This window comes from Emydura macquarii, unplaced genomic scaffold, assembly GCF_026122565.2.
Source record: "Emydura macquarii macquarii isolate MOO-44397 ecotype Brisbane River unplaced genomic scaffold, CSIRO-AGI_Emac_v2 contig_3692, whole genome shotgun sequence".
NCBI lineage: Eukaryota > Metazoa > Chordata > Testudines > Chelidae > Emydura > Emydura macquarii.
In genome coordinates this window covers 11,742,062-11,766,130 of record NW_027133829.1, presented here as the reverse complement: position 1 = coordinate 11,766,130, position 24,069 = coordinate 11,742,062, and the positions used below count along the sequence as shown (strand labels likewise).

General features: G+C 62.5%; 1 protein-coding gene across 1 annotated transcript; it reads left to right on the top strand.

Annotated features, from left to right (window-relative positions):
* The first annotated feature begins 19 nt into the window (after positions 1–19).
* Positions 20–23,881, top strand: MMS19 (MMS19 homolog, cytosolic iron-sulfur assembly component). The gene is made up of 31 exons (XM_067537202.1): positions 20–167; positions 4,588–4,636; positions 5,336–5,436; positions 7,446–7,531; positions 8,104–8,178; positions 9,123–9,192; positions 9,421–9,549; positions 9,840–9,901; positions 12,216–12,302; positions 13,027–13,101; positions 13,368–13,445; positions 13,723–13,861; positions 14,240–14,394; positions 14,558–14,636; positions 14,957–15,082; positions 15,386–15,467; positions 15,710–15,807; positions 17,026–17,157; positions 17,396–17,551; positions 17,901–18,000; positions 18,855–18,957; positions 21,271–21,345; positions 21,542–21,668; positions 21,749–21,849; positions 21,931–21,987; positions 22,203–22,389; positions 22,520–22,602; positions 22,681–22,845; positions 22,920–22,978; positions 23,344–23,444; positions 23,527–23,881. The coding sequence occupies exons 1-30, from the start codon at positions 65–67 to the stop codon at positions 23,366–23,368; spliced, it is 2,964 nt and encodes a 987-aa protein (XP_067393303.1). The 5' UTR covers positions 20–64; the 3' UTR covers positions 23,369–23,444; positions 23,527–23,881.
* Positions 23,882–24,069: the final 188 nt, after the last annotated feature.

The window sequence follows — 24,069 nt, the reverse complement described above, 5'->3', positions numbered from 1 at the left end:
CTCCGGGGGTGGGGGGTGTTTCTGGCGCGCATGCGCCGGCGCTTGGGGGTCGCCAGAGCGCATCATGGCGGCGGCCGGGGCTGAGGGGGCGGGCGGCGGCCTGCGGGGCTGCGTGCGGGACTTCGTGGCCGGGCAGCAGGAGGGTCCCGCGGCCGAGGTGGCAGCAGGTACCGGCGGGCCGGGGCCCAGCGAGGGGCTGGTCATTGAGCTGCGGGGTGGGGCAGGCTGGGTGTGGGGCGTGGGGTGTGTGGGGCGGGGCGGGGTGTGGGGCTGGGGTGGGGCAGGACTGGGCTGGGCTGGGTGGATGTGGAGTGTGGGGTGGATGTGGAGTGTGGGGTGGATGAGGGCAGGACAGGGCTGGGCGTGGGGCGTGTGGGGCTGTGGTGAGTGTGGGGCTGGGGGTGAGGCAGATGTGGGCAGGGCAGGACAGGGCTGGGAGTGGAGTGTGTGGGAGGGGGTGTGTGGGGCTGGGGCAGATGTAGGGCAGGGCTGGGTGGCTGTGGGGCAGTATGCTGGGAGACGGGGCCCTGGGGCCAGTGGGCGGATAGTGGGTGTGGTGGGAACCTGGGCTGGGATGGTGATGGGCACGTGCCTGGGGAGGGTGAGCAAAGCTGGCTAGAGGGAAGCTAGGCGCGCTCCCGGCACCTTGGGTGAAGTCTGCCCATTCCGGGGTTAATGTGGCCCAGTCCCTGGCTGCCTGTCCCGGCACCTCTCATCTCGTGGTGGGCTAGTTATCTCCTGTGTAAGATGCCCAGTAATGTCCCCACGGCCCTGGGCACCGATAAGCCTCCGCCGAAGCAGTGTCCAGGTCTGGGCGTCACGCTTCCGGAGAGAGGTAGAGGAGACAGAGCCCAGAGGGGAGCAACAAAAACCATAAAAGGTTTAAAAAATCTGAGCGGTGAAGGAAGGTTAGAAAAAGGCAAGTTTACTTGAGAAAAGACGGAGAGGAAACTGATAGTCGTCTTCAGATCTGGTCAGGTTGTTCTAGAGAATGGTGATCAGCTGTTCCCCATGTGCACCAATGTGAGGACCGAAAGCAAGGGGCTCAGTCTACTACAGAGATAGTTAAGCTTTGGAACAGGCTTCCAAGGGAGATTGTGGAATCTGCATCATTGGCGGTTTTCAAGAACAGGTTGGGCAAACACCTGTCCAGGATGGTCTAGGTTTGTCTAGTCCTGCCTGAGCAGAGTGGCCTGGCCTGGCCTGTGGTTTCTTGAGGTCCCTTCTGGCCCTGCGTTTCTCTGTGGTTGTCTATGATTCTCTTGAGAAGGTGTGTGCTGCTTGGTTCCCCAGAGAACTTGCCTTTCTGTTTGTACCAGTAATTTGGTGACTGTTACATTAGGGGATTCTGCAGCAGCTGGAATTTGGCTCTTAAGGATTCAGGGGTGTGTGGCTGTGTCTAGGGAATGCGTTTGCAATGGTTTGCGAAGGAGTTAATAGACCAGTAGGGAGACATGGTCAATGGAGGCTTAGCAGCGGAGTGCCTGAAAGGCCTATATGGGGACTGTTGGTTTGTGTCATGTTTACCAGGGAGTTGGAGTTTAGCAGGGGGTGAGCAGTGAGCTAACAGATGATGCAGAATGTGATTGGCCAAGGTGATGGCAAGTGAAATTGAAGGTGATGTTTGTTGGAAGGAACAATTTGAACTACCCACGCGCTACGATACTGCTATTACAGAAATCCATCACACGCTCACCTTGAGTCCTGTGCTCATTCCTGGCCACCATGTTTGAAAGAAATGAAAGGATGCAGCAGTGACTAGAGGTCTGGAAAGGCGGCGTGTTTCAGAGAGTAAAAGGCTGGGACTGTTTTGTTTAGAGCAGTGACAGATAATAAATGGTACAGAGAAGATAAATCCTGCACTTCTGTTCGCCCTCAAAGCTCCCGAGAAGGGCAATGCTGAAAGGTAGCACAAACCGATACATGGAAATACTGTTTTACACAATGGATAATTAACCTTTGACACTCGCTGCCACCACCATTTATTGATGATGCTAAAAGTTTCACAGGTTAACCATGGTTTCTGAAACAGTGCTGAGCACAAACTGATCTTGCTTGTCCTTACAGCTATACCATGTTCAACGCGATCGCAGTATCCACTGCCCACACAGTCAGCAAAAGGTGCCTTTCAGACAGGGGAATGCGGTTACTTTGCACTAGGTGAAAATACTCAAGTCTCCGGTCCCCCAAGAATTGAGCAAACTCTCTGGCCTCAGAATATAGTAGAATGAGCACATATCTTAACCTCAAAAGCATTCGTAACTGGTCATGGTTAAGTCACTGTACTTCAGCCTTTTCCTGTTTATGAGGAAACAGACTCTTCTCTGCAGAGATTATTTTAAATCTTGCATTTGCAAGTGCAGAGAGATTCGTCGCTCAGGGTTAGGGTTCTTGCAGGTGTGGTGTTCCTGGCCTTTAAAAGAGTTTAAGGAAGGAAACTGGACAGCTGAGCTTTTTTTAAAATTTGCAAATGTGACATGTTTCATTCTTGGAGCTCCTGATGCAACTTTATTCTGTCCTAACCCACCCCTGTGCTGATCCATTTCTGCTTCTCCGCACACAGTTCTGGCAGTGCCCTTCAACCCATGGCACCCCCCTGCTATTCCAGTTCTGGGCTTCTCCTAGCTCTCCCCATGCCAGTCAGTTCTGACCTGCACCCCCCACTATTCCGATCCTGCCCCCAGGGCTCTACTGGTGCTCCTCAGGCCTGAATTACAGACTCTCTGTTTTGTGAGGTGCAGGTTAACGGGTGGGTGCCTTCCAGCAGCAGGCTGTGGCATGACAGGTGTGCCCACTTCAGTTTCCCCTTTCTTCCACTCATGACGGGAACAAAGTTTCACATTGTTTGGTATGAAGCCTGCTTCTGGGTGTGATTTATTCACGTACACCTGTGTAATAATTCCCCAGAAACCTTGTGGTAAAAACCAATCTCTAGTTCCCACAATAAAAATAGAAAGGTGCCGCCGCTTTTGCCATTCCCCTCTTCAGGGGCATTGACATCAGGTCACCCAGCCGACAGGCAGTGCTATTATTTTGTTCCCAGGCCCTTTTGCTCCTGATCCAGGGCCCTGCTCTCCAGGCTTCCTGCAACCCTTCATTGGCCTTCGCCCAGGGGGCCCCTTGTCCTATGGTGTCCCATTCCACCCTGCCTGTGAGTCCTACGCCTGCTCAGCTGGATCCACCCTCCCACAAGGATCCTTTTGCTTCTGGGCTCGGCTGTCCCTGACCAAGCTGGTTCTTCCCCTTTTCCTAGGGGCCACTGCCCCCGCCTCCTGCTCGTCAGGGGTCCCCAGCTTTGGTCAGTTCTCAACAACCGCTTTCTCCAGGCGCCTCGCTGGCGGCCGCTGGGCAGCTCTTTTCCTCGGGCAGCTCTCACCTCTCTCAGGGTCTGACTCACGCAGTCTCCTCCTTGGGCCCCAGAGAGCAGGGCCCCCACGAACAGGAGAACGAGACGGGACCACTTAACAGTAACCTTAACTGGTCTCGCAAGAATCTCATGCATGTTTGCAGCAGGGTGAGAGACAGACGAGAGCGAGGGCCTGAAAGCCTGGGAAACGGACAGACTTGTGACCCAGGACGTGCTCTGGGGGTGGCTGCCTAGCCAGTCACATGGAGGCAGGGATCTGTGGGGACAGAGGGTTGATTGTAATGATACTGCACTGACAGGGATTCACTGTCCCCTACCCCGGGCTTGAGGGAGACTGCTTTGTGGTGAGGATGCGGCCCCTGGAGTTGGGGAGGAAGGGGAGCAGTGTCTTCTCCCGGGATAGGGCCCTGGCTGCTTGGGAATACCAGAGGAGTGCGTTTAAGGTAATCCCCCGTGCTGCAGTAATTGACAGCACACACAGAACGCTCTCCGGGACAGCAAATCACACCAGCATACGACGTCAGTAGTGCGATAGTAGCTCTTCTCTGGCGCCGTCCTGCCATAGTTCTCTGAGTGCATTACAGACATTTAAAGAGGCCTTGTGAGTCCCCTGCTGGTGATTGTTACCCTGCCTTTACTGAGAGGGAAACTGAGGCATGGATAAGTGATGTGACCTTCCTGAGGGATCCAATCCAAAGCTAGAAACAAGCTGGGGATCCTGAGGCTGTCCCTCACTCTGAGCGAAGATGGATCCCCGGGCTGGACTTTTCTGCTGATGGCAGCCAGCCCCTGGGTCCCACAGCCACGGGCAGGGGACTGAATAGTACTCCACCCCTTGGCCCAGTGAGCCTGCAGGGGTGTTTGCAGAGGGAGTCTGAAGAGGGGTCCAGGAGGTACTGGAGCTCAGACCCTGGTGTGGCACTGAGTTACCCTGCAGCGGGCGATGCAGCAGCTTTGTAACACCCGCCCCAGCCCCCGTCTCCTCAGGAGGCTTGTGTCCAGCTGGCTTAGTCTCCCAGCGCTTGCCAGGCTGCACCGTGTTCTCCATAATCCCCCAGTACTGAATGGGGTGCCCGGGAAACACCCTGCCCTGGTGCCATCCGCTAGGCCTGCGCCTCCTTCCCTGGGGAGGAGAAGCAGCCCAGCATTGCTCTCTGTGGTCCTGTCTGGCTGGGGGTGTCGGGGGGTCCCTGGCTCATCGTTTGGCTCTTGTTTCGTAGGGGTGAAAGCAGGAAGCTGGACCACCTTGGAGATCGTGGAAGCCTTGGGGTGAGAGGAACTTTACATGCATTCTCCCTCTTCCTCCTCCGGCTCGGGAAAGTCAGGGGCTTGCAGTGGGATTCCCCTCCGTAGTGGGAGTGCTTGAGGCAGCAGGGGCTCTGCGCTGCTCCCTGGGCCTGGCGCCAGTAGGTGCCCGAGACCCCGTGAGCACTCCTGTTCCTGGGGTCGAGTGCGCCTCCCCTGCCCAGTGCCGGCATGCCAGATTGCTTTAGGAGACTGAATTCTGAGAGCCAGACTGAGCAGGAGTCGGCAGCAAGTCTTTGCCTGGCCGGATCCAGAGGAACTGCCCCACCCCGCGTCTCCCTCCTGGCGTGAGCTGCTGGCTGGGCCTTCTCCCGGAGGGTTTGCAGTTCAGCGTGCTGCTCCCCGGCCCCTGCGGCCAGGCAGAGCTGGGAGCCGCGCCTTTGCTTGGCTCCAGGCAGAGGCTGATAACGGGGGAGGGAGGTTTCTGCATTGGTGGGGGCCCTGCTACCCCCTCCATAGCCCTGGCCAGACGGGAGTGAGCCAAGGGCCTCCAGTCCCCCTCCCCCGAGGGCTGGCAGGGAGGTTACAGGGAGGGGAAGAGACTTGGCCAGGGCCACGCAGTCCGCATCAGAACTGGGCAGAGAGAAGAGTGGTTCTCGCTGCCAGCCCCTACTCTGGCACCCCTTGGCTTGTCCACACTGAACGGGCCCTGTCCCCTTTCAGGTCCTGCCTCCAGAGCACAGAGCCTCTGACACGTGGGCGAGGCCTTCAGCTGCTGTCCCAGGTCCTGCTGCAGTGTCACGCCCTGCTCCAAGAAGAAGAAGGTAGGGGATGTGCCAGCCCCCGGCTGCTCCCATCTCCCTGGGTCACTCCATCCCAGACACCGGAGTGGGGCGCAGCTCAGCATGGGCAGTGCATTCATACGATAGGCTGCAGCGTGTCCCGGGAGGGACAGGAGGGGAGGGGAGGCCAGGCTGGACCTTGCCCCACGCAGCCATCTCATTCACCCCCTTCCAAGAGCGCTTGAGTCACCGATTTAGCTTACCCAGGGCTTAAAACACACTGCTGGTGACCCTGGGTGTGCATGGGTGCCGCATGCCCGGGTTTGCTCAGGGGAAGGTGGGAGTGGATCGAGAGTGTGTGGTGATTGCTTAGCACCAGACAGCCCCGCAGCAGCTTCCAGCCCACAGAGTAACGTCCAGCGGCTGCCTGAACAGCCTCGTTCGGATGGGGTCTGGAGTCACGCACAGGAGGGCGAGGGGTCGTTGGGTGAGGGGCATGGCAGAGCAGAAGGCACGGGGAGGCGGTTCCTGCCATGTCAGCTGGCAGAGAAGGAGGTATGGAGACCAGGGCTCATTGGATGAGGGGACTGGGGGAGGCAGAGTGAGGACGACATTATCTGGGGCTGGTGGAGTGGGGGTGGAACGTGGGCGCCCCGTGCTGGGTGAGGACCCAGGCAGAGCTGGTGTCAGAGGCAGCAGCCAGCGCGAAGAACGGACTGGGAGACCTGGCAGCTGGCGGGAGCTGATCGTAGTGGGGAAGTCTGGGCCGTGGGGTGGGCAGCATCCTGCAGGAGGGGGCAGTTGCTGGGGGGGAACTGGGGGCAACAAAAGGATTCTGTTGGGGACCACTGGCTCGCCCCCTTGTATCTGGGTGTAGCGCAGCAGGCCTGTGCCCCCTATGGTCAGTCACTCTGGCCCCACGACGTTCGGCCCCTTCTCGAGGCCCAGCTCTCGGCCTAGCCCGTCCAGTGCCACCTCTGCCAGGGTACCAGAGTCCAATACAATAACTCCGATCCCTCCATCCCAGTGCCCGGTCCAAGCCCAGTGGTCCATACACCCTCTCTCAGGGCTCCCACCAATCCACATCCCCGTCTCGGGGCTTGACGCCACCTTCCCCGAGGCAGGTAGGGGAGCCTGGGCCTGCCGGCTGCGCTGGGTTCCAGCCCCAGGTCCCTGCCCCGACTCCTCACTGCCGCCTCCCTGGACTTCTCCCCACTCAGCCTTTCCCGGGGCTCCCTCCTCGCCATCCTGCGTCCCGTTCCCTCCAGGTGTGGTGAGTGCAGAGCTCCTCCCTGCAGCCCCTTTGCTCCCTGCTGCCTCTCTATAGCCCCAACCCGTCCGCAGCTGCTTTCATCATTCGGGGGCTTGGCCCACCCTCCAGGTGCAACCCTGTGGGGTAACTGAGGCCTGCAGCTCTTTGTAACCTTTGCCCTCCTGTGTGGCGTAGACACCCCCTCCCAGGGACACGTGTTTAGAGCTGGGAGCCGAGATGGGATCAGTGTGGCCTGGGGGAGGGGGAAGGGGCAGGAGGGCTTTGCCCAGATAATCACGTCTGGGCAAAGGGTCTGAGCGGCACAAAGCCACTGCAGAGTGGGCGGCTGGGCTCTGCCCCAGGGAGGGGGGGCTGGTTTGGATGGCACATAGTGCAGCACTGGGTGAGGCCCCTAGCTGCCCCACGAGATCGGCATGCTGTGTGGGGCGGGGAAGTGTCCTGGGCTCGCTGCTGCTCACGCTTTGTTTTCCAAGGCGCGCTCTCGTACAGGGCTCTGACACAGGGTGCTGTGAGCTGGCACGTCCCGGCTGCTTCCTCGGCAGAGCCCGAGGGCCCCGACTGATTCAGGGCAAAGGAATGTGTTGTGGAACCAGGGGAGGGGAATCCCAGGCCTCCGCTCTGGCTCTGCTCCCCTCCCTGCAATGTCTCCCTGGCTGCTTGGAGTAGGTGGTGCCACTGACGATGGCAGAAAGCCTGCAGCCACTTCAGAGGGGTGTGGGCTCAGCCTGCGGGGCGGCGGCTGTGGGGTCTAACTCGTCTGCCCTTGGTTTCCTTGCAGTGACGCAGCTGGTCCGGTTCTATGAGAACCGGCTGAAGGATCATCACCTTGTGATCCCCGCTGTGCTGCAGGGACTCCGTGCGCTGGTGAGCTGGCTTCTCTGGCTGCTGCAGCCCCTCGCTGGCCAGCCATGAGAAGGGTCCAGGGCAGAGCTGGAAACCAGCAGCGTGCATCTGTCTGGGGCCCGGGGGAGCATAGCGGCCTGCTAGTCTGTTAGCCCCCTTCTGTCTGCGCTGCAGCATCTCCTCCACGAGCCGGTCGGCTGTGGCCAGTCGGATGCGTCTGAAGAAGCTGAAGCGACCTCTAATGCATGGGCATGATGCTGGGGGGAGGGGATGGGCAGACTCCTTCCTGACCCCTTGGAGGGGCATCTTAGACCCTGAAGCATGAGACTGGATCACTTTCATTACATGTTAATGGACACAGACTAGCTCCTCCCCGGGGAGGGTCCCTCTGGGGCAGGATTGGCTGAGCGGAGGGGACCAAAGTGTTAGTGTGATTAGCCTGTGGGCTCTGCAGAGTGCAGGGTGTCCTGGGTGTGTGGGATAGCGCAGGGGCACTCCGGGGGTGACCGCACCCTGCTCTGCTGCAGATCATCTGCTGCTGATGGATGGCAGTTCTGGGCTGTTACCCGGCTTTTCTCTCCCTGTGTCCCCAGAGCATGTGCGAGGTGCTGGCCCCGGGCCTGGCCGTGTCTGTGCTCAAAGCCGTCTTCCAGGAGGTGCACGTGCAGGTGGGTGGCCAGAGCCCCGTCTGCCCTACCCCTTCGCGGGCCCTTTCCAGCTGCAGTCAGTGGCCCCATGGCACCAGCAGGGGCTGGGCAACGTTGCGTTGCGGGCATGGTCTGGCGGGTCAGGCTATGCAAGGGCCAGACCTGTGGGCTAGAGGCACAGCTCCTGCTCCGCCGCAGCCTGGGGGAGGGCAGAGCTGGTCCCTGGGCACTCCCTGCTGGCTGGCGGCTGAGGGCCGCTTTGGAGCCTGCTGCCTCCTGGGGTGTGCGGGAACAGCATCGAGGGCTGGGGAAGTCTCCAAGAGCAGAGCCTTGGGTCCCATCTGGTCCGTGCCCCCTTCCCTTCTGGCCAGGGCAGGATCGAGCCCAGCAGGCTGTTCTGCGGACCCTCCAAGCAAAGAGGCTTCCAGCTGTTCTCCTGGGAGACAGGTGCCCAGCCTGAGGCTGTGTCCTGGGGAAGCGTAGACTGGCCCCCTGCTTTAATGCCCTCGCACCCCTGTGTGCCATGCCAGCTTCCCGCCCCCGGGTGTGCACACCCTTTGTGTTGGCATCCCTGCACCAGGCGGCTTAGTCCCTCCAGCCCCCATTCAGCAGTGCTGTCGTCCAGCTGTGTTGGGGGATGTGGGGTGGGCGTGATTCCACAGCCCCGCGTGGTCCTGGACCTAGCTGGGTTCAGGCTGGCATCGCCCTGGTGCTGTGCCTGGCTCGGGCGCACATGTGCCACTGCAAACAGCGCTGCTCCCCCCAGCGTGGTCACCGGAGCAGCGTGTGCGCGCATGGCGAGAGGCTTTGTGCACCCGAGGGCAGCAGGGGCGGGGTTCTAGCTGCTGGAGCCCTGCTGTCCAGCGAGGCTGGCGCTGACGTGGTGGATGGATTTCTCCGTTGGCATGCTGTCCCTCCGCTCCGGCCCATGTGCGCGTTCCACTGACTCCTCCATTCTCCCCCAGTCCCTGCCGCAGCTGGAGCGCCACACGGTCTACAGCATCATCACCAGCTTCATGCGCACCAGAGAGGAAGGTGAGGGGGTGGCGGGGGGTGGGCTGACCCGCTGTAAGTGGAGAGGGGCAGCGCTGTGGCCTTCCTGGGCGGGAGGAGGGGGTGTTGTTCGGAGAGGGGCAGCGGCCTGCTGGGCTGGGGGCATGCGGGAGGGTTCCATTTGGCCCTCTGGAAGTGCTCCGTGGCTTGGCCCAGCGTCGGCCTGTGGGGACCCTGGGGCCATCGCTGTGCATGCTCCTTCCTCTGCAGAGCTGAAGGGCCTGGGCACCGACTTCACTTTCGGCTTCATCCAGGTGATGGACGGGGAGAAGGACCCTCGCAATCTGCTGGTTGCCTTCCAGATCGTCCGCGATCTCATCCTCAGGGACTACGCGCTGGGTAAGAGCCTGCCTGCCCCTGCCACCCTGTGGCCCCTGACCCTGCAGGCGGCTCAGGAGGCTCCCAAGGGGCTGTGGACGCTCTCCCCTGCCTTTGGAGGGGCCTGCCCCCTAGGTACCCATGCCTCCTGGAGGCCGCTGGGGTCCTGAGCTGATGTAGGCTGGCTCCAGGGTTGCTGGCTCCTGGCCTGGGGTGATGCACCCCTCGGGCACCTGGCCTGGTTTCCTATGGGGCTGGCTCTGGGTACAATCCTGGAGCTGACTCCTGCCTTCTCTGCTCTCTCCCTGCAGGTCCCTTCGTGGAAGAGCTGTTTGAAGTGACGTCCTGCTACTTCCCCATTGATTTTACTCCAGTGAGTGAGTCGTTCACACCCCCCCCCCCCAACCTTCTGCATTGCCAGTTAGCGCATCCCCTGGGACCGTGTCCCGGCTGGGGGTAGGAAGGGCAAGGTGAGAGCTGGCGAGAATCCCATTGTGCTCTCAGTGCCCATGACTGAGGACCTTCCTTGGGGGCAGGAGGGCGTCAGAGAGGCCTGGTTCGTTTGACTGGTGTTGCTGGTCTCGGGCTGGATCTGGGTTTGTGCAGCCTGGCCCCTGCCAATGGCACCTGAGGCAGGATGGGAGCCATACAAATGGGCAAACTGGGACAGGCCAATGGTCCATCTACCCCAGAATCGTGGCGCCAGGTGCTGCAGAGGGAATGAACAGACCAGGGCAGTTAGCGAGGGATCCAGCCCGTCATGCACTCCCAGCTTCTGGCAGCCAGAGGCTAGGGACGCCCAGCGCCTGGGGTTGCCTCCCTGACCATCTTCGCTAGGAGCCCTTAATGAACCTGTCCTCCACGTTGTAGCCAGGTCTTTTTGGAACCCAGATATACTCTGGCCTTTCACAACACCCCTGAGCCACGAGTTCTGCAGGCCGGCTGTGCGCCGCGTGACGCACTTCCTTATGTTTGCTTTAAACCTGCTGCCGGGTCATGTCATTGGCTGACCGCTGCTTCTTGTGTTGTGAGGCGGTAAATGACACTGCCCTAGTCGCTTGCTTCATGCCATCTCCCTCAGTCGTCTCTTTTCCAAGCTCAGTCCCCGTCTCTCTAATCTCTCCTCAAACAGAAGCTGGTCCATACCCTCAGCATTTTTGTTGCCCTTCTCTGTACCTTTTCCAATTCGAATTCGTCTTTTTTGAGCTGGGGCGACCAGAGCTGCACACAGGATTCACGCTGTGGGTGTGCCAGGGATTTATATAGTGACATTACGACATTTTCAGTCTCATTATCTATCCCTTTGCTACTGGTTCGTAACATTCGGTTAGCTTTTTGACTGCCGCTGCACATTGTGTGGATGTTTTCAGAGAACTATCCACAATGACTCCAAGATCTTTCTTGAGTGGCAGCAGCTCATTTAGACCCCATCATTTTGTATGTATCGTTGGGATGATGTTTTCCAATGTGTGTTACTTTGCACTTATCAACACTGAATTTCATCTGCCGTTTTGTGGCCCAGTCACCCAGTTTTGTGAGATCCCTTTGTAACTCTTCGCAGTCTGCTTTGGACTTAATTATCTTGAGTAATTTTGTATTGTCTGCAAACTTTGTCACCTCAGAGTTTACCCCCTTTTCCAGATCATTTGTGAAGTGTTGAACAGTGCTGGTCCCAGTACAGACCCCTGGGGATCACTGCTATTTACCTTGTTTCACTGTGAAAACTGATCATCTCTTCCTATCCTTTGTTTCCTGTATTTTATCCAGTTACTGATCCATGAGAGGATCATGGATCTTATCCCCTGACTGCTCACTTTACGTAAGAGCCATTGGTGAGGGACCTTGTCAAGGGCTTTCTGAAAGTCAGGTACACTGTATCCACTGGATTGTCCATGTGCTTGTTGACGCTCTCAGATAATTCTAATAGATTGGTGAGGCATGATTTCCTTTACAGATCCATGTTGACTCTTCCCTCATATATCAGCCATGGTGTCTGGTAATTCTGTTCTTTACTGTGGTTTCCACCAGTTTGCCTGGCACTGAAGTTAGACTTACCAGCTACATACCACAATTAATAGTTCTGCAATTTCACATCTGAGTTCCGTCAGAACTCTTGGGTGGAGCCATCTGGTCCTGATGACTTGTTACTGTTTAATTTATCAGTTTGCTCTAAAACCTCCTCCACTGACACCTCAATCTGGGACAGTTTCTCAGATTTATCATGTAAAAAGAACGGTTCAGGTTTGAGACTCTCCCTCACATCCTCTGCTGGAAAGACTGATGCAAAAAGTTCATTGAATTTCTCCACAATGGCCTTATCTTCCTTGAGTGCCCCTTTAGCACCTCGATTGTCCAGTCGCCCCACTGTCTGTTTGACAGGCTTCCTGCTTCTTAATGGTTTTTTTGCGGTTAGTGTGTGTGTCTTTGGTTAGTTGCTTTTCAAATTCTTTTTGACACCCCGCCGCCCCTTCCCAATGATACTTTGGCACTTGACTTGCCCGAGTTTGTGCTCCATTCTATTTTCCTGGGTAGGATTTGATTCCCAAATTTTAAAAGATGCCTTTTTCTCTCTAGCTGCCTCTCTCACTGCGTTGTTCAGCCATGGTGATGGTTTTTGGTGCTCGTACTGTTCTGTTCGTTGGGGAAGCTATTTAACAGCCCTCCTGCTCTGTGTGCTTCTGTTCCAGCCCCCCAGTGACCCTCATGGCATTCAGAGAGAGGACCTGATTGTGAGCCTCCGGGCTGTGCTGGCCTCCACGCCCCAGTTTGCCGAGGTAGGACACTTCCCGGGTGGGGAGCAGCAGCTACACTGTGGCGTGTCAAGCTTCCATGAGGGAGGGAGGCCGATATTCCCGTGCCCTGGGCTCTGCGTTGTGAGAGGCCGGACGTGCTGTTCCGGGCACTGGCCCCACCCCAGGGCTGTGTGCTCTGCCACTCCAGAGCAGCGGGCGGCATCTCTGCGCAGAGCCGGCTCCCTGCGTGATGCAGTCTGGTGGGAGGAGGGAATTGATAGATCCCAGGGCCGGAAGGGACCCTTGCTGTCATCTAATCTGAACTGTGTGACGCCGGCCAGAGGCCTGCCCTGCAATAATCCCTGGGGCCGGTTCGCTAGAAAATCATCCCGTCTCCATTTAAAATGGTGAGTGCCGGAGAATCCCCCTGCCCCTTGAGTTGACCCTCCAGCACAAATGCATGCCTTCTTTCCAGTGGGGATGGCTGGGCCTGGGAGCTGGGAACTCCGGGCTGCTTGTTGCTGACGCTGAGTGCAGTGGGCAGAGGCCTGCTCTGGAGAAGCAGCGCTGTCTCTGCTGTTGGGAGGAAGATGGCAGCTGGCAGGCTGGGACTCCCTTGTAAGGGCCGCAAGCCCTCAGAGGCCCCCCATGTCACCCGCCCGGGCATTGGGTGGGGCCCTGCATCCACAGCTGCGCCTCTGTCCGGGTCCTAGACAGGGAGCTGGTGCAGGGGGTCCAGGGAGACTAAACGCCTCTTGCTCTGCAGTTCCTGCTGCCGCTGCTCATCGAGAAGATGGACTCGGAGATGCAGAGCGCCAAGCTGGACTCCCTGCAGACTCTGGTACGGGGCCAGGGCTCCTCTCACTGCTGCCTCTGCCCCACAGGCCTGGGTTGCTTGGAGGGGAGTGGGAGCTCCCGGCCCTGCTCCTGGGGACAGTCTGGGGCACGCGTCCAGCCGGCTGCGTCTCTCCGGCCCTGGCCCTAGTGTGCTTGTTCCCACAGCGAGCCTGGCAAGCCGAGCCCTCGGGGGGTGGGGGTGACAGCATCCCTGCTCTTTGCCCCCCTGCCTGGCTCTCACCTAACATCTGGCCTGGCTCCATCCTGCAGAGCGCCTGCTGCGCCGTCTACGGGCAGAAGGAGCTGCAGGAATTCCTCCCCAGCCTCTGGTCGTCCCTGCGCAGGGAGGTGAGTGCAGCTGGGCCCCGTGGGAACCTTTGGGGACAGGGGCTCCCAGCTGGGGAGAGGAGTCGTCCTCGCAGGAGAGCCCCAGAGCACTGCGGGAGGCCCTGGCTGAGCCTCGGGCAGCCCCGTCCGGAGCACGAGGGCTGGGGGGAACCTGGGAAAAGCCCAGACCCGATCAGGGCTCTTTGGGGTTTGGGGGGGGTCCCTGGCTCTGTTTCTGTGGGTGGAAAGCGAGTGGGACTGGGGCCGTTGTCTGGGCATGTGTGACTCCCCCCCGCAGGTGTTCCAGACGGCCAGCGAGAAGGTGGAGGCGGAGGCTCTGGCTGCGCTGCATGCTCTGGCTGCCTGCCTGTCCCGCTCCCTGCTCAGCTCGGACACCGAGGACCTGCTGGACTCCTTCCTGAGCGGCATCCTGCAAGGTGCTCCCTGGAGGCGCCCTGCACGGGCCCCCTCCCCACACCTCGGTCTGGGGACTGCGTGGGCTGAACGTCCCCACCCAGCTCTCCCCACCCCTATGTATTCTGCCCTCCCCCCCATGGCCTATGGGAATGCTGGCTCCTCACGGGCCCCCAGCAGGATGTGGCTGGACGCATGGATTGTGGGGACAGTCCTGGGGAGCTGCCAGGGTTTGCTCCCTTCCCTGCCGGGGCCTGGGCTGGCAGGGGTGCCCGTTGCTGAGCAGTACCTCTGTGGGGTGACCCCGTGGGTTTGGGGTGTAGGGAAGTCTGTGAGCTGAGTGAGCAGAGAGCCGCAGCGTTGCCGGGGCTGCGGGGGGTGGCTGACGCCTGCTCTCTCAGACTGCAGGCACCATCTGTGCGAGCCGGATATGAAGCTGGTGTGGCCAAGTGCCAAGCTCCTGCAGGCAGCGGCGGGCGCCTCCTTCCGCGCCGGTCACCGGATCACCAGCAGCGTCGTGCCCCTGCTGCTGGAGCAGTACAACCAACACCCACAGGTGGGGGTGCCCGCCAGGGCCTAGTCTGCACCGGGGGGCCCCAGCCACAAGGGCTGTGTGCGCAGACCCCGGCTCTCTGCACTGTATGGGCCCCCCTCCCAGCTGTGGGGCGTGGGCGTCTGGGAGGAGCTCTCACCGGGGCTGTGCCTTTGCTCCCTTGTAGAGCAGCCAGCGGAGGACAATCCTGGAGATGCTTCTGGGCTTCCTGGAGCTACAGCAGAAGTGGGGGCTTGAGGATGAAGGTGAGGCTGTCAACCCCACCAGCGTGGGGGAGCCATTGCCTGCTTCCCAGCTGGGTCCTCGGTGCTGCCCGGCACCTGGACTCTGCAGTGACGGGCTGGGCAGCAAAGTCAATAGTCTTGTTTTAAAGCGATGGGCAGATGAAGCAGCTGCTGTGTCCCACCCCAGAGGTGGCTGCACTTCTGCAGTGGGTGAGGTGTACGGCCTGTGAAATCTGTGCTGGGCCTGGGCGGCTTTGCATCCACCCCTCTCCCGGGTGCCTGCGGGGTGGCTGTGCTGGGACTTGAGCCCAGCGGCTCTTACGCTGTGTCTCCGTCCCCAGAGGAGAGCGCCCTGCTGCGTTCCCGCGCCCCGCTGTGCTCTGTGGTGTTCTCGGCGCTGACGGACCGCAGCGTGCAGCTGCAGTTGGTGGGGATCCGAGCCCTGACTGTCCTGGGCTCGCTGCCAGGTTTGTCTCCCCCTTCGGGGGCACAGGAGGGTGCGCTGGTGCAGGGAGTTCAGGGCGGGGGTCTGCCGTGGGGGGCTCGGGCCGTCAGGAGCCTAGCAGGCGCAGCACGGGCAGTCCTCGCCCCTTCCATCCAGGGTGCTGGCCATGGGGGCGCGCGGGGTCCCTGTGAGTGGTGGGTGTCTCATGGTGTTCCTGACCAGCGCTGGGCCGTGCCCCCCTGTTCCCTCATCATAGCTGGTGCTGCAGGCAGAGGGGGCGGGAGCAGGCGTTCAGCTGCGGGAACTGAGCCTTGTCTGGTTTCAGGGCTCCTGGCTCCCTCTGACGTGGAGCTGGTCGTGGATCATCTGACCCGGCTCATCTTACACGCGGATGAGTCCCAGAGCTGGTGAGGAGCTGCTGGGGGGACCCTGCCTGTGGGCAGGCCTGGCTAGAACAAACGCAGCACGCCTTTGGCCTGCACCCCCAAGAACCACTCCAGGGCAAAGCCACCAGCTCCCTTGTTGTGGGGCTGCCAACCCAGCCTGTCTCCCCATGGCTCTGAGCCCTTCTTCCGCTGCATGTGGGCGAGCAGGCTGGGCGTGCTCTCCTGGGACCGCGGCTCTCACCTCTTCCCTTCCTCCCTGGCAGCATGGCAGCGATGGAGGCGGCAGGATCCCTGGCCCCCCTCTACCCAGGGGCCTTCTCGGGGCGCATGGTGCAGCGGCTAGCGGAGGAGTTGCAGTCAGGTACTGGGGTCTGCTTGGTGTGTGACTCTCCGGTTGGGGGAAGGTCCTGTCCCCTCCACCCTGGGAGAGACTGGGAATCCGTCGCTGCAGAGGGCCGTGCCACGCTGAACGGAGCTGGGCCCCCCTCGCGGGGTGATTCCCGGTACCCTGGCACCAGACGGCGAAGTGGGCAGGCTGGGCAAGCCTTGCCAGGCACGTGGGGACCAGCCTGTGCTGGGGGACCCTCTGCAGCAGCCCTCAACTCACGCAGCCCGTGGCAGGGAGCACGCACGGCTCTGGGCTGCGGAAGCTGCCGGCACCATTCCCGCCCCAGCACCTAGGCCAGGGGTTCCCAAACCTTTTGGCTCGAAGGCCACAGATATCATTTTACAACCCTGAAGGGTCACCAGTCTCCACCAGCAGCCCCCTGCCTGCCCCACTGCACTCAGACGGAAGGAGTTCAGCGAGGAGGCTGCCTCCCTCCTCACTCATCTCCCGTCCCCCTGCTGCAGCAGGGAAACCGCACGTGTCCCGTAGCCCCGTGCGCTCCACCTGGCTCCCCAGGCAGTGGCTCCCTTCTGCGGCCAGGGGGACGGGAGATCAGTGCTGCCCTGCCTCTGGCTCCAGCAGGGACCCCAGCACCTAGGGACCCGTGTGGAGCGCTTTGCCCTGCTCCAGCCGGGGGAGGGCAGCGCTGATCTCCTGTCCCCTTGGCTACAGCAAGGAGCCTGCACTGATCTTGTAGCCCCGCGGCAACGTGCTCCGCCTGGGTCTGTAGGCAGCGGCTCCCTTCTGCAGCCAGCGGGGGGGGGGGAGCAGTGAGCCACTTTGAGAGCCCCTGTGTGGGCCACAGGTTGGGAACCACTGCCCTGGGGGGGTGGGGTGCCCAGTCTGCTCCCCCTGCCCACATGGAGCACGGGGCCCAATGCGCCTTGGTGCCAGGGTTTCCGTGGCTGTCAGTGGCCCGTGGGCAGGGCGCTTAGGTATGTGACGCAGAACTGGTCCCTGCGGCCCAGGCCCCCCGGGGTTCACAGGCGCACCTGGGGCTGGGGCCCTCCTGCTGTGCCTGGCCCCGGGGCTCCGTGCACACTGGCACCCCGGGCAGCAGCTCCTAGGGTCGCGTTGGGTGTGCTCCCCGGGGCCCGGGCTGAGGAGGTTGGGCCGGGTCCCCGTTCCCTCTGCTCCCCCACCAATGCCCACCCTGAGCCTTCTGCCTCAGCCCTGTTGCACTTCTTTCAGAGCGGGAGGAGGCGGGCGGGCGTTCCCTGCGGGCGTGCTGCCTGCAGGCCCTGGCGGCAGTGTCCACGCACCCCAGCATAGTGCGAGAGACCGTTCCTGTCCTGCTGCAGCGGCTCCGGCAGGTGCAGAAAGGTAAGGCAGCCCCTCCCGGCGGGGTTGAGGAGCAGCAGCAGAGCCCCGGGGTGGTGATAGCCGGGGCCGAGGAGCACCAGCAGAGCTGGCAGCTGCCTCAGTGGCACTGGATAAAGTGTCTGCAGGTTGCTTGGCATCTGCCACATGCTGGGCCCTGCGTGGCCCGGGGGCGGGATGGGGCGGGGCACAGGTGTGTTGGCGCTGTGTATGCCGGGGTTCATGGGTCTCTGTCCTGCAGGGAGCATGCCAGCTGATGCCCGCGAGGTGGTGGCCGTGTGCCAGAGCCTGCAGCGGGTGGCAGTGCAGTGCCAGCGGGATGCCGAGAGCTGCTGGTTCTATCACCAGGCCGTGGTGCCCTCCCTGCTTGCGGTGGCGGTGCAGGCCGCCATGCACGGTGAGGCCTGGGCCCGCGCGTGGACGAGGGCACCGGGGGAGGGGGAGTCAGAGGGGCTGGACCCAGCTCCCCTGCCAGGCGGGCGCCCCTTGGGAGGGACTCGGGGAGGTGCCCGTCTAGCCCGGAGCGCCAAAGGGAAGGTCTCGCCCATTGGGGGCAGTTCCCCGCCCACCCAGTCACCTCAGCCCTTGTCGATGGCCGTGCCAGCCTGGCAGCCCTTCTCCTAACCCTGCCAGTGCCGGGGGGGGGGCACCTGACCCGAGCGCTAGGAGCTGCAGCAGGCCCCGTTGTGTCGCCCTGGCCCTGCGGGCAGGCCCTGACCTGGCCCTTTCCTTGCTGCTGGTTGCAGAGAAGGCCCATCCGCCCCCGGGGAAGTTGCTGCTGGAGGAAGACACTTTAACTGCCATGGTGCCCGTCGTCAGCGCGGCCACCACCCACCTGAGCCCTGAGTGAGTGATGCTGACACCCCGTGGGCGGACGTGGGGCTCTGAACAGGGCGTCCCAGCGGGGGGAGGCGTGTCACGGGGTCAGGGATTAATGCCGCTCGTCTGGCGTTTGCAGCGACGCTCGCCCAGCGCGGCCACAGCCGGGTGCAGCCGGTAGCTGAATGTGGCCCAGGAAGGCCGGAGGGTCGCCCGGAGAACCGAAGGTTACGGCACGGTCCAGGCTGGCAGCCCAGAGCCCAGCCAGGCTGTGGTGAACCCCCTTGGTTCAAGCTCTGTCTGTCTGACTGTCCGACCAACCTCCTGGGTCAGATTCCCAGTGAAAGCCCGACTCCTTCCAGCAGCCACCTCTGATCCCCACCTCCCCCCCCAGCCCTGCGTTCTCCAGCTGGGGGTGCTGCCCCCGCCCCTGTGGAGAGGTGGGGTCCCTGTCCCCGGGGTGCTGGGTGCTCGGTGTCCACGTCCTGAGCACTGGATTTGACATCGTCTCCATTTGATGTGGGGGCCAGGTGACCCCCCCCAACCATTGTCTGCCTGCCCTGAGAGCAAACAGGCCTTTCCCACCCACTGGGTAACAGCACGGCACAGGGGAAACTGAGGCACGACACAAATGTCCCCCTTTGTCACAGCTGTGCCTGTCCCGCTGCTGCTCCGCTCTACCTCTTGGGGAGTGGGGGTTGAGCTAGGAGGGGCTCTTCCTTCACAGAGGGGGACGCTGGGATGCTGAGTTTGGGGGGGAGTGCCGCTCTCCTGGCCTGCTGGGCCGTGGCTCTGAGGCTGCCTCCAGCCCCATGGCAGCTCTGGGGTCTCTGCTGGCACCTCTGAGCTCCTCCTGCTTGTCTCCCCCTCCCTTCCTGCAGGCTGGCTGCCCAGAGTGTCTCTCAGGTGGTGCCCCTCTTCCTAGACGGAGAGGTCTCCTTCCTGCCCCAGGACAGCTTTCCCTGCCTCTTCCAGCCTTTCCAGGTGAGTGGGGGCTGGGCGTGGGCAGCTCTCTGAGTGTCGTCCCTGCGGGCGCTCCGCTCCGCTCCATGCCGTGTGCCCTGCGCTTGTCATCCGAGATTGGCAGTGTCCGGCTGGGTCACACGTGCGCTGTCGCTGTCTCGCACCGCCTCAGGCCCTTACATGGCGCCGTGCGTCCAACCATCCCCTGGTTCCTTCTCCGCTGCCGTTGGCTGGAGTCGGAGCAGGCAGCGTGAGAGAGTTCGAGTGAGTGGCTAATGATAGCGGTTCGTTAGTGACTTATGCGTGCACTCACCGCCCCCCGACTGCTATTCAAAAAGGAACATTTAAATTGTTTCCTCCTACCCCTTGGCATAGCATGTGTCCATCCCTCCCCCCGTGCAGGACAAAAGCTGCCTGGCTCCCCGGGTTGTAACACTGCCTGATGTGCAGATTATCCATCCTGGTCTCTGATGGACACGCACAGTGTGTCTGCGCCTGGGCGAGACACGTCCCTCAGAACCTCACAGCCAGAGCCAGGAAGGCAAGAGATCTCCAGCTGCAGCTACTCGTGCTGCAGAAATCTCTGCGACCAGCCTCGGACCCCGAGTCAAAGACCCCCCGGCTAACGGTCGCCACGGGCAGCCTCTCGCAGGGCCCTGCTGTAAGAGCTCGTGCTAAAGCGCACCTGGCCAAGAAGGCCACAGAAAAATGGGCTCCAACTTTACCTTTGCGAGAGCCAGCTAAGAAACGGCGTCTCCGACCCTGGAGACCCCACGGGTACCGGTGGGACCGGGATGTCTGACTCCAACACGCCGGGACCATCTGGGTTTCCGAGAGTGAAAGACCCTAAGCGGGCAGCTCTGACAGAGGCACGAAAGGGAAATCAAAACTCCCTGCCGCGGTCCCCCCGGAGCCGAGGAGGCACTTGGCACCGAGCAGCTCGGCACAGCTGCAGACAGCGGCATCACTGACCATCACCACGCAGACGGGTTCCCCGTTCCCGGCACAAAGAGCTCGTGGTCTCGTCCACACCAGAATCCCCTGTGCAGCATGTCGGGGGAGTCGGCCATGAGCAGGGAGAAGCTGTTGGCCACCGCGGGGCCCAGCTCAGCGTCGGAGGAAGAAGACCCACTACAAGGAGGATGTACTCGTAAATGGGAGTGGTTCAGTACACGGTGCCGGAATAAACCCATCTCCCTTACCAAGGGAATTGCCTGCGTATTAGAACTGAAAAGCTGGGACTCCCCAGAAGCCCAGAGTACCCCCGGCAGCCATCACAGCCTTCCACGGGTCTCCAGTCACCCGCCAACAACCCAACGCTTCCTCAGGGGCATCCGTAACACCTATCCCAAAACAAGGACTCCAGCTCCTCCAGGGGACCTCAGTCTAGTCTGCGGGTCTTGCAGGGACCTCGTTTGAAACACTAGCCACGTGGTCTGTACTCATCCATCTATGAAGGTGGTTTCCTCCTCGCCATCATGTCTGCTAGATGCAGGAGGGAGCTAGGGGCCCTCATGGCACCCCCCCATACACACTGTTCTTGAAAGCAGCCACCTTAAGACCAGCCCCCGAGTTCCTACCCAAGGGTGCCTCCCCTTCCATTTAAATCAACCCGTTCACGTCCTGCATTCATTCCAGAAGTGCCCACGGACAGGAGCGGGAGCAGCTTGCCGGCCGTAGACGGCTGGAGAGCGCTAGTTTCTGCATGGACACACCGCCCAATTTCAGGAAATCACCAGCGATTCCTCTGTCACAGACCCGGCGAAAGGGCAGGCCGTAGCAAATCAGAGACTCTCCAAATGGCTATCCGGGTGCATCCATTTCTGCTACCAACATCCACAGTTCCAGGTCTCGTGGGGACCCGCGCACATTCTGCTAGAATGCCGTCAGCGTCGCCAGCCGTGCCCCCTTTACGGACCTCTGCAAAGCAGCAACCCCGGCGTAGCCCAGACATCCACCCAGCACGATGCCGCAGAGCAGCTGCCGCGACCGCAGCCCTGCTCCCCTTCCTCCCCCTGAGGGCCCCGCTGGACCCGCAGGGACGCTCCTCGAGGCAGAGACGGCTACTCAGCCTGCGCAGTAACAGGTTCTTCGAGGCGGTCGTCCCTGGGGGTGCTCCACTGCCCGTCCTCCACTCTGCTTCCGCCTTGTCCTGCAATCTATGCTCTGCAATAACCGGGGCGGTTGACCGCACAGCGCTGTCACCGCCTGGAGCAGCGCACGATGGGCCCGGCGCACGTGCGACCCAGCCCGGCACTGCCGCAGATCCCCCGCCACGACGCCACCGGTGAGTCGCCTGCTCTCGGTAACACTGGCGCTGCTCTTCCCCTGCAGGGCGGGCCGTGCACCGCAGCACAGAGACGCCTCGTCGCCCTCCTCATGGCCTTCGTCTGCTCCTTGCCCAGGGACGTAAGTCGGGGGATGGCACCCCTCCCTGGATTCGTGGGGTGGGGGTGGGGTTGAGCCAGGGGGTCCAGGGTGCCGTGTGGAGGGGGCGTGGGCAGCGCCCCGGGGCTGGCAGCTTGGGGTTTGAGCCCCTGGGCACCGCTCTCCCTGCAAGGGCGTTGGTCTCCCAGCGTCTGGACTGGGCTCTGCTCTCTTCCAGGTGGCGATTCCCCAGCAGCAGCGGCTGCTGCGGGAGCTGCTGGCTCTGAGCTGCTCCTGCGACTGCCCCTTCTCCGCCACAGTGGCTGCCAAGTGCTTCGCAGGGCTGGTGAACAAGCACCCAGCAGGTAAGGGCGGGGCGAGCACTGACCCGGTGCGCTCGGGCCACCGTGGGGATCCGCTCAGCCTGTCTCGTCTGTCCCCCCAGGGCCGCAGCTGGACGAGGTCTTGCAGACAGCGGTGAACAGGGTGGAGGCTGCCCTGGCCACGGGCCCATGCAGAAGCCAGGCCCTCACCCTGCTGCTCTGGGTAAGGACAGAACCCCGGGCTGTGCCCGCCTGGCGCTCCCTGCCCCCTGGGGCCAGCTGACTCTTCCCTCTGCCCCTGCAGGTGACCAAAGCCCTGTTGCTGCGCTACCATCCGCTGAGCTCCCGCCTGACGGACAAGGTGAGCAGCCGGCCAGCCCTGGTGGGGCTCCGGGACCGGCAACCCTGCGGGAAGCCGTCCACTGCCAGAACGCCATGCCCTGGGCACCCTGCCCGCTGCCCTCCCTGAGCTCACACCGCTCCTCTGGCTAGGCGCAGCCCTGCTGGCGTGGGGCACCGGCCCCTGCTCGGCCCCAGACTGCTGCTGCCTCACGGTTCCTCTTCCCCCCACTGCAGTTGCTGGGCCTCCTGGGCGACGCTGAGCTGGGCCCCGCGGTGGCCGACGGCTTCTCCCTGCTCATGGCCGACTCCCCCGACGTGCTGCACAGGGGCTGCCACGCCGACGTGCGCATCATGTTCCGCCAGCGCTTCTTCACCGACAACGCGCCCAAACTGGTCCAGGCCTTCCACGCCGCCGGCCCCGGTGAGCGACCCCCCCCACCCCGCTGCCTGGGCTGCGCCCCTCTGGGCGTCAAGGCTGGCTCACCCCTCCCCTGCCCATGGCAGCCACTGCGGCGGCCGGGCTGTGACCAGCTTCCCTCGGCTCTCCCCAGGTGTGCAGGCGAATTACCTGAAGGGCCTGTCCCACGTGCTGAACCACCTGCCCCGGCCGGTGCTGGTGCCGGAGCTGCCCACGGTGAGTGTGGGGCAGGACGGGGCGGGGCGGGATGGGGGTGCAGAGCCGCCAGGCCGCTCACTCTCTGCGTCCCCCCAGCTGCTGTCTCTGCTGCTCGAGGCCCTATCCTGCCCGGACCGCGTGGTGCAGCTCTCCACCCTCCGCTGCCTGCAGCCGCTGCTGCTGGAGGCGCCGCACGTCATGAGCCTGCACGTCGACACCTTGGTCACCAGGTTCCTGAGCCTGACCGCCAGCCCCGCCATGGTGCGTGCCCTGCCCCTCCCTCCCGCTGCCCGCCCCGCTGCCTGCCCCCACTCACCCCCCGCTCTGTCTTCCAGGCCGTCCGCATCGCGGCGCTGCAGTGTGTCCACGCGCTGGCCAGCCTGCCCCCCCTGCGGTAAGTGCCGGCAGTAACCGGCCGGCTGGACGGAGGAAGTCTGGCCGCGCTGCGCTCAGGGGGACACCAGGGAAGCGGGGCCAGGCTGCCCCAGTGTAAAAGGATGTCCCAAGTCAGCCGTGGGTAGAGCCTGCTGCACAGAGGTGGGGTCCCTGGGCGTGAGGAGGGGGCTATGGGTGCCTGTGGGGCAGCCTGCCTGGAGCAGGCCCAGGCACCACTCTGCCCTGACCCCCAGCATGTGTGGGGAGGGGATGCTGCCCCGAGCAGCGCAGACCTGCCCTCAGGCGGCCCGCAGAGCCCAGGCTGGCCGCGTTCCCCGGCACGGCCGGCTCCGGCCCTGGCTGACGGGCGACTCTCCCCTGCAGCTGCTGCCTTACAAACCGCGGGTGATCCGGGCCTTGGCCAAGCCCCTGGACGACATGAAGCGGCTGGTGCGGAAGGAGGCGGTGGTGGCTCGTGGGGAATGGTGAGTGTGGGGTGTGGTGGGGGGGCGCCGCGGGGGCAGCCTGGAGAACCCCCTCATTGTGCTGCCTCTTCCGTCCCTGCAGGTTCCTGCTGGGCAGCCCAGGCAGGTGAGGCCCTGCCGCACTAGCCCCTGCACTGACTGACAATCCAGCCAAGCCGCTCAGCCGCTGCCCTGGACCGAGCCTCCCTCGCAGCTGCCCACGGCCCCGGGGGCTGGCGCCTGGGGCTGGGCTGGCAGGACGGCACCCCACAGCAGTCCCTGCCTGAGGCCAGCCTGTCCCACGCACAGCGTCTGGCGGGGGAGTCGATGTGGGGCGGCAGACACGGCGGGAACGTGGGGCCTGCCCCCCTGTTGCAGGTGGAGGCGCCGGGGCCGTGCACGTGTGTCGGTGGCGCGTGGAGTCCATGGGCCAGCCGAATAAACACGTTTTGCTAATGGCAGTGTGGGAAGATGGCTGGGGGGGCTGCAGCTGCGTCCTAGTGGGGGGGGGTGGGGGGGACACACCTGAGCCCACAAGGTGCCCTGTGCCTGGCCTGGCCTGGCCTGGCCGGAGTGGGCCCCAGCGCTCTTTGCATCTCTCCCAGGGGCCACAGGGGGGCCTGGCACTTGGGCCAGTCTGGTTCTA

Bases quoted from the DNA above. Each gene is read 5' to 3' on its own strand.
- MMS19 (XM_067537202.1), top strand. From the start codon at position 65: ATGGCGGCGGCCGGGGCTGAGGGGGCGGGCGGCGGCCTGCGGGGCTGC. The intron at 9,550-9,839 runs GTAAGAGCCTGC...CTCTCCCTGCAG, and splicing joins CCTCAGGGACTACGCGCTGG to GTCCCTTCGTGGAAGAGCTG. The intron at 13,862-14,239 runs GTGCTCCCTGGA...CTGCTCTCTCAG, and splicing joins CCTGAGCGGCATCCTGCAAG to ACTGCAGGCACCATCTGTGC.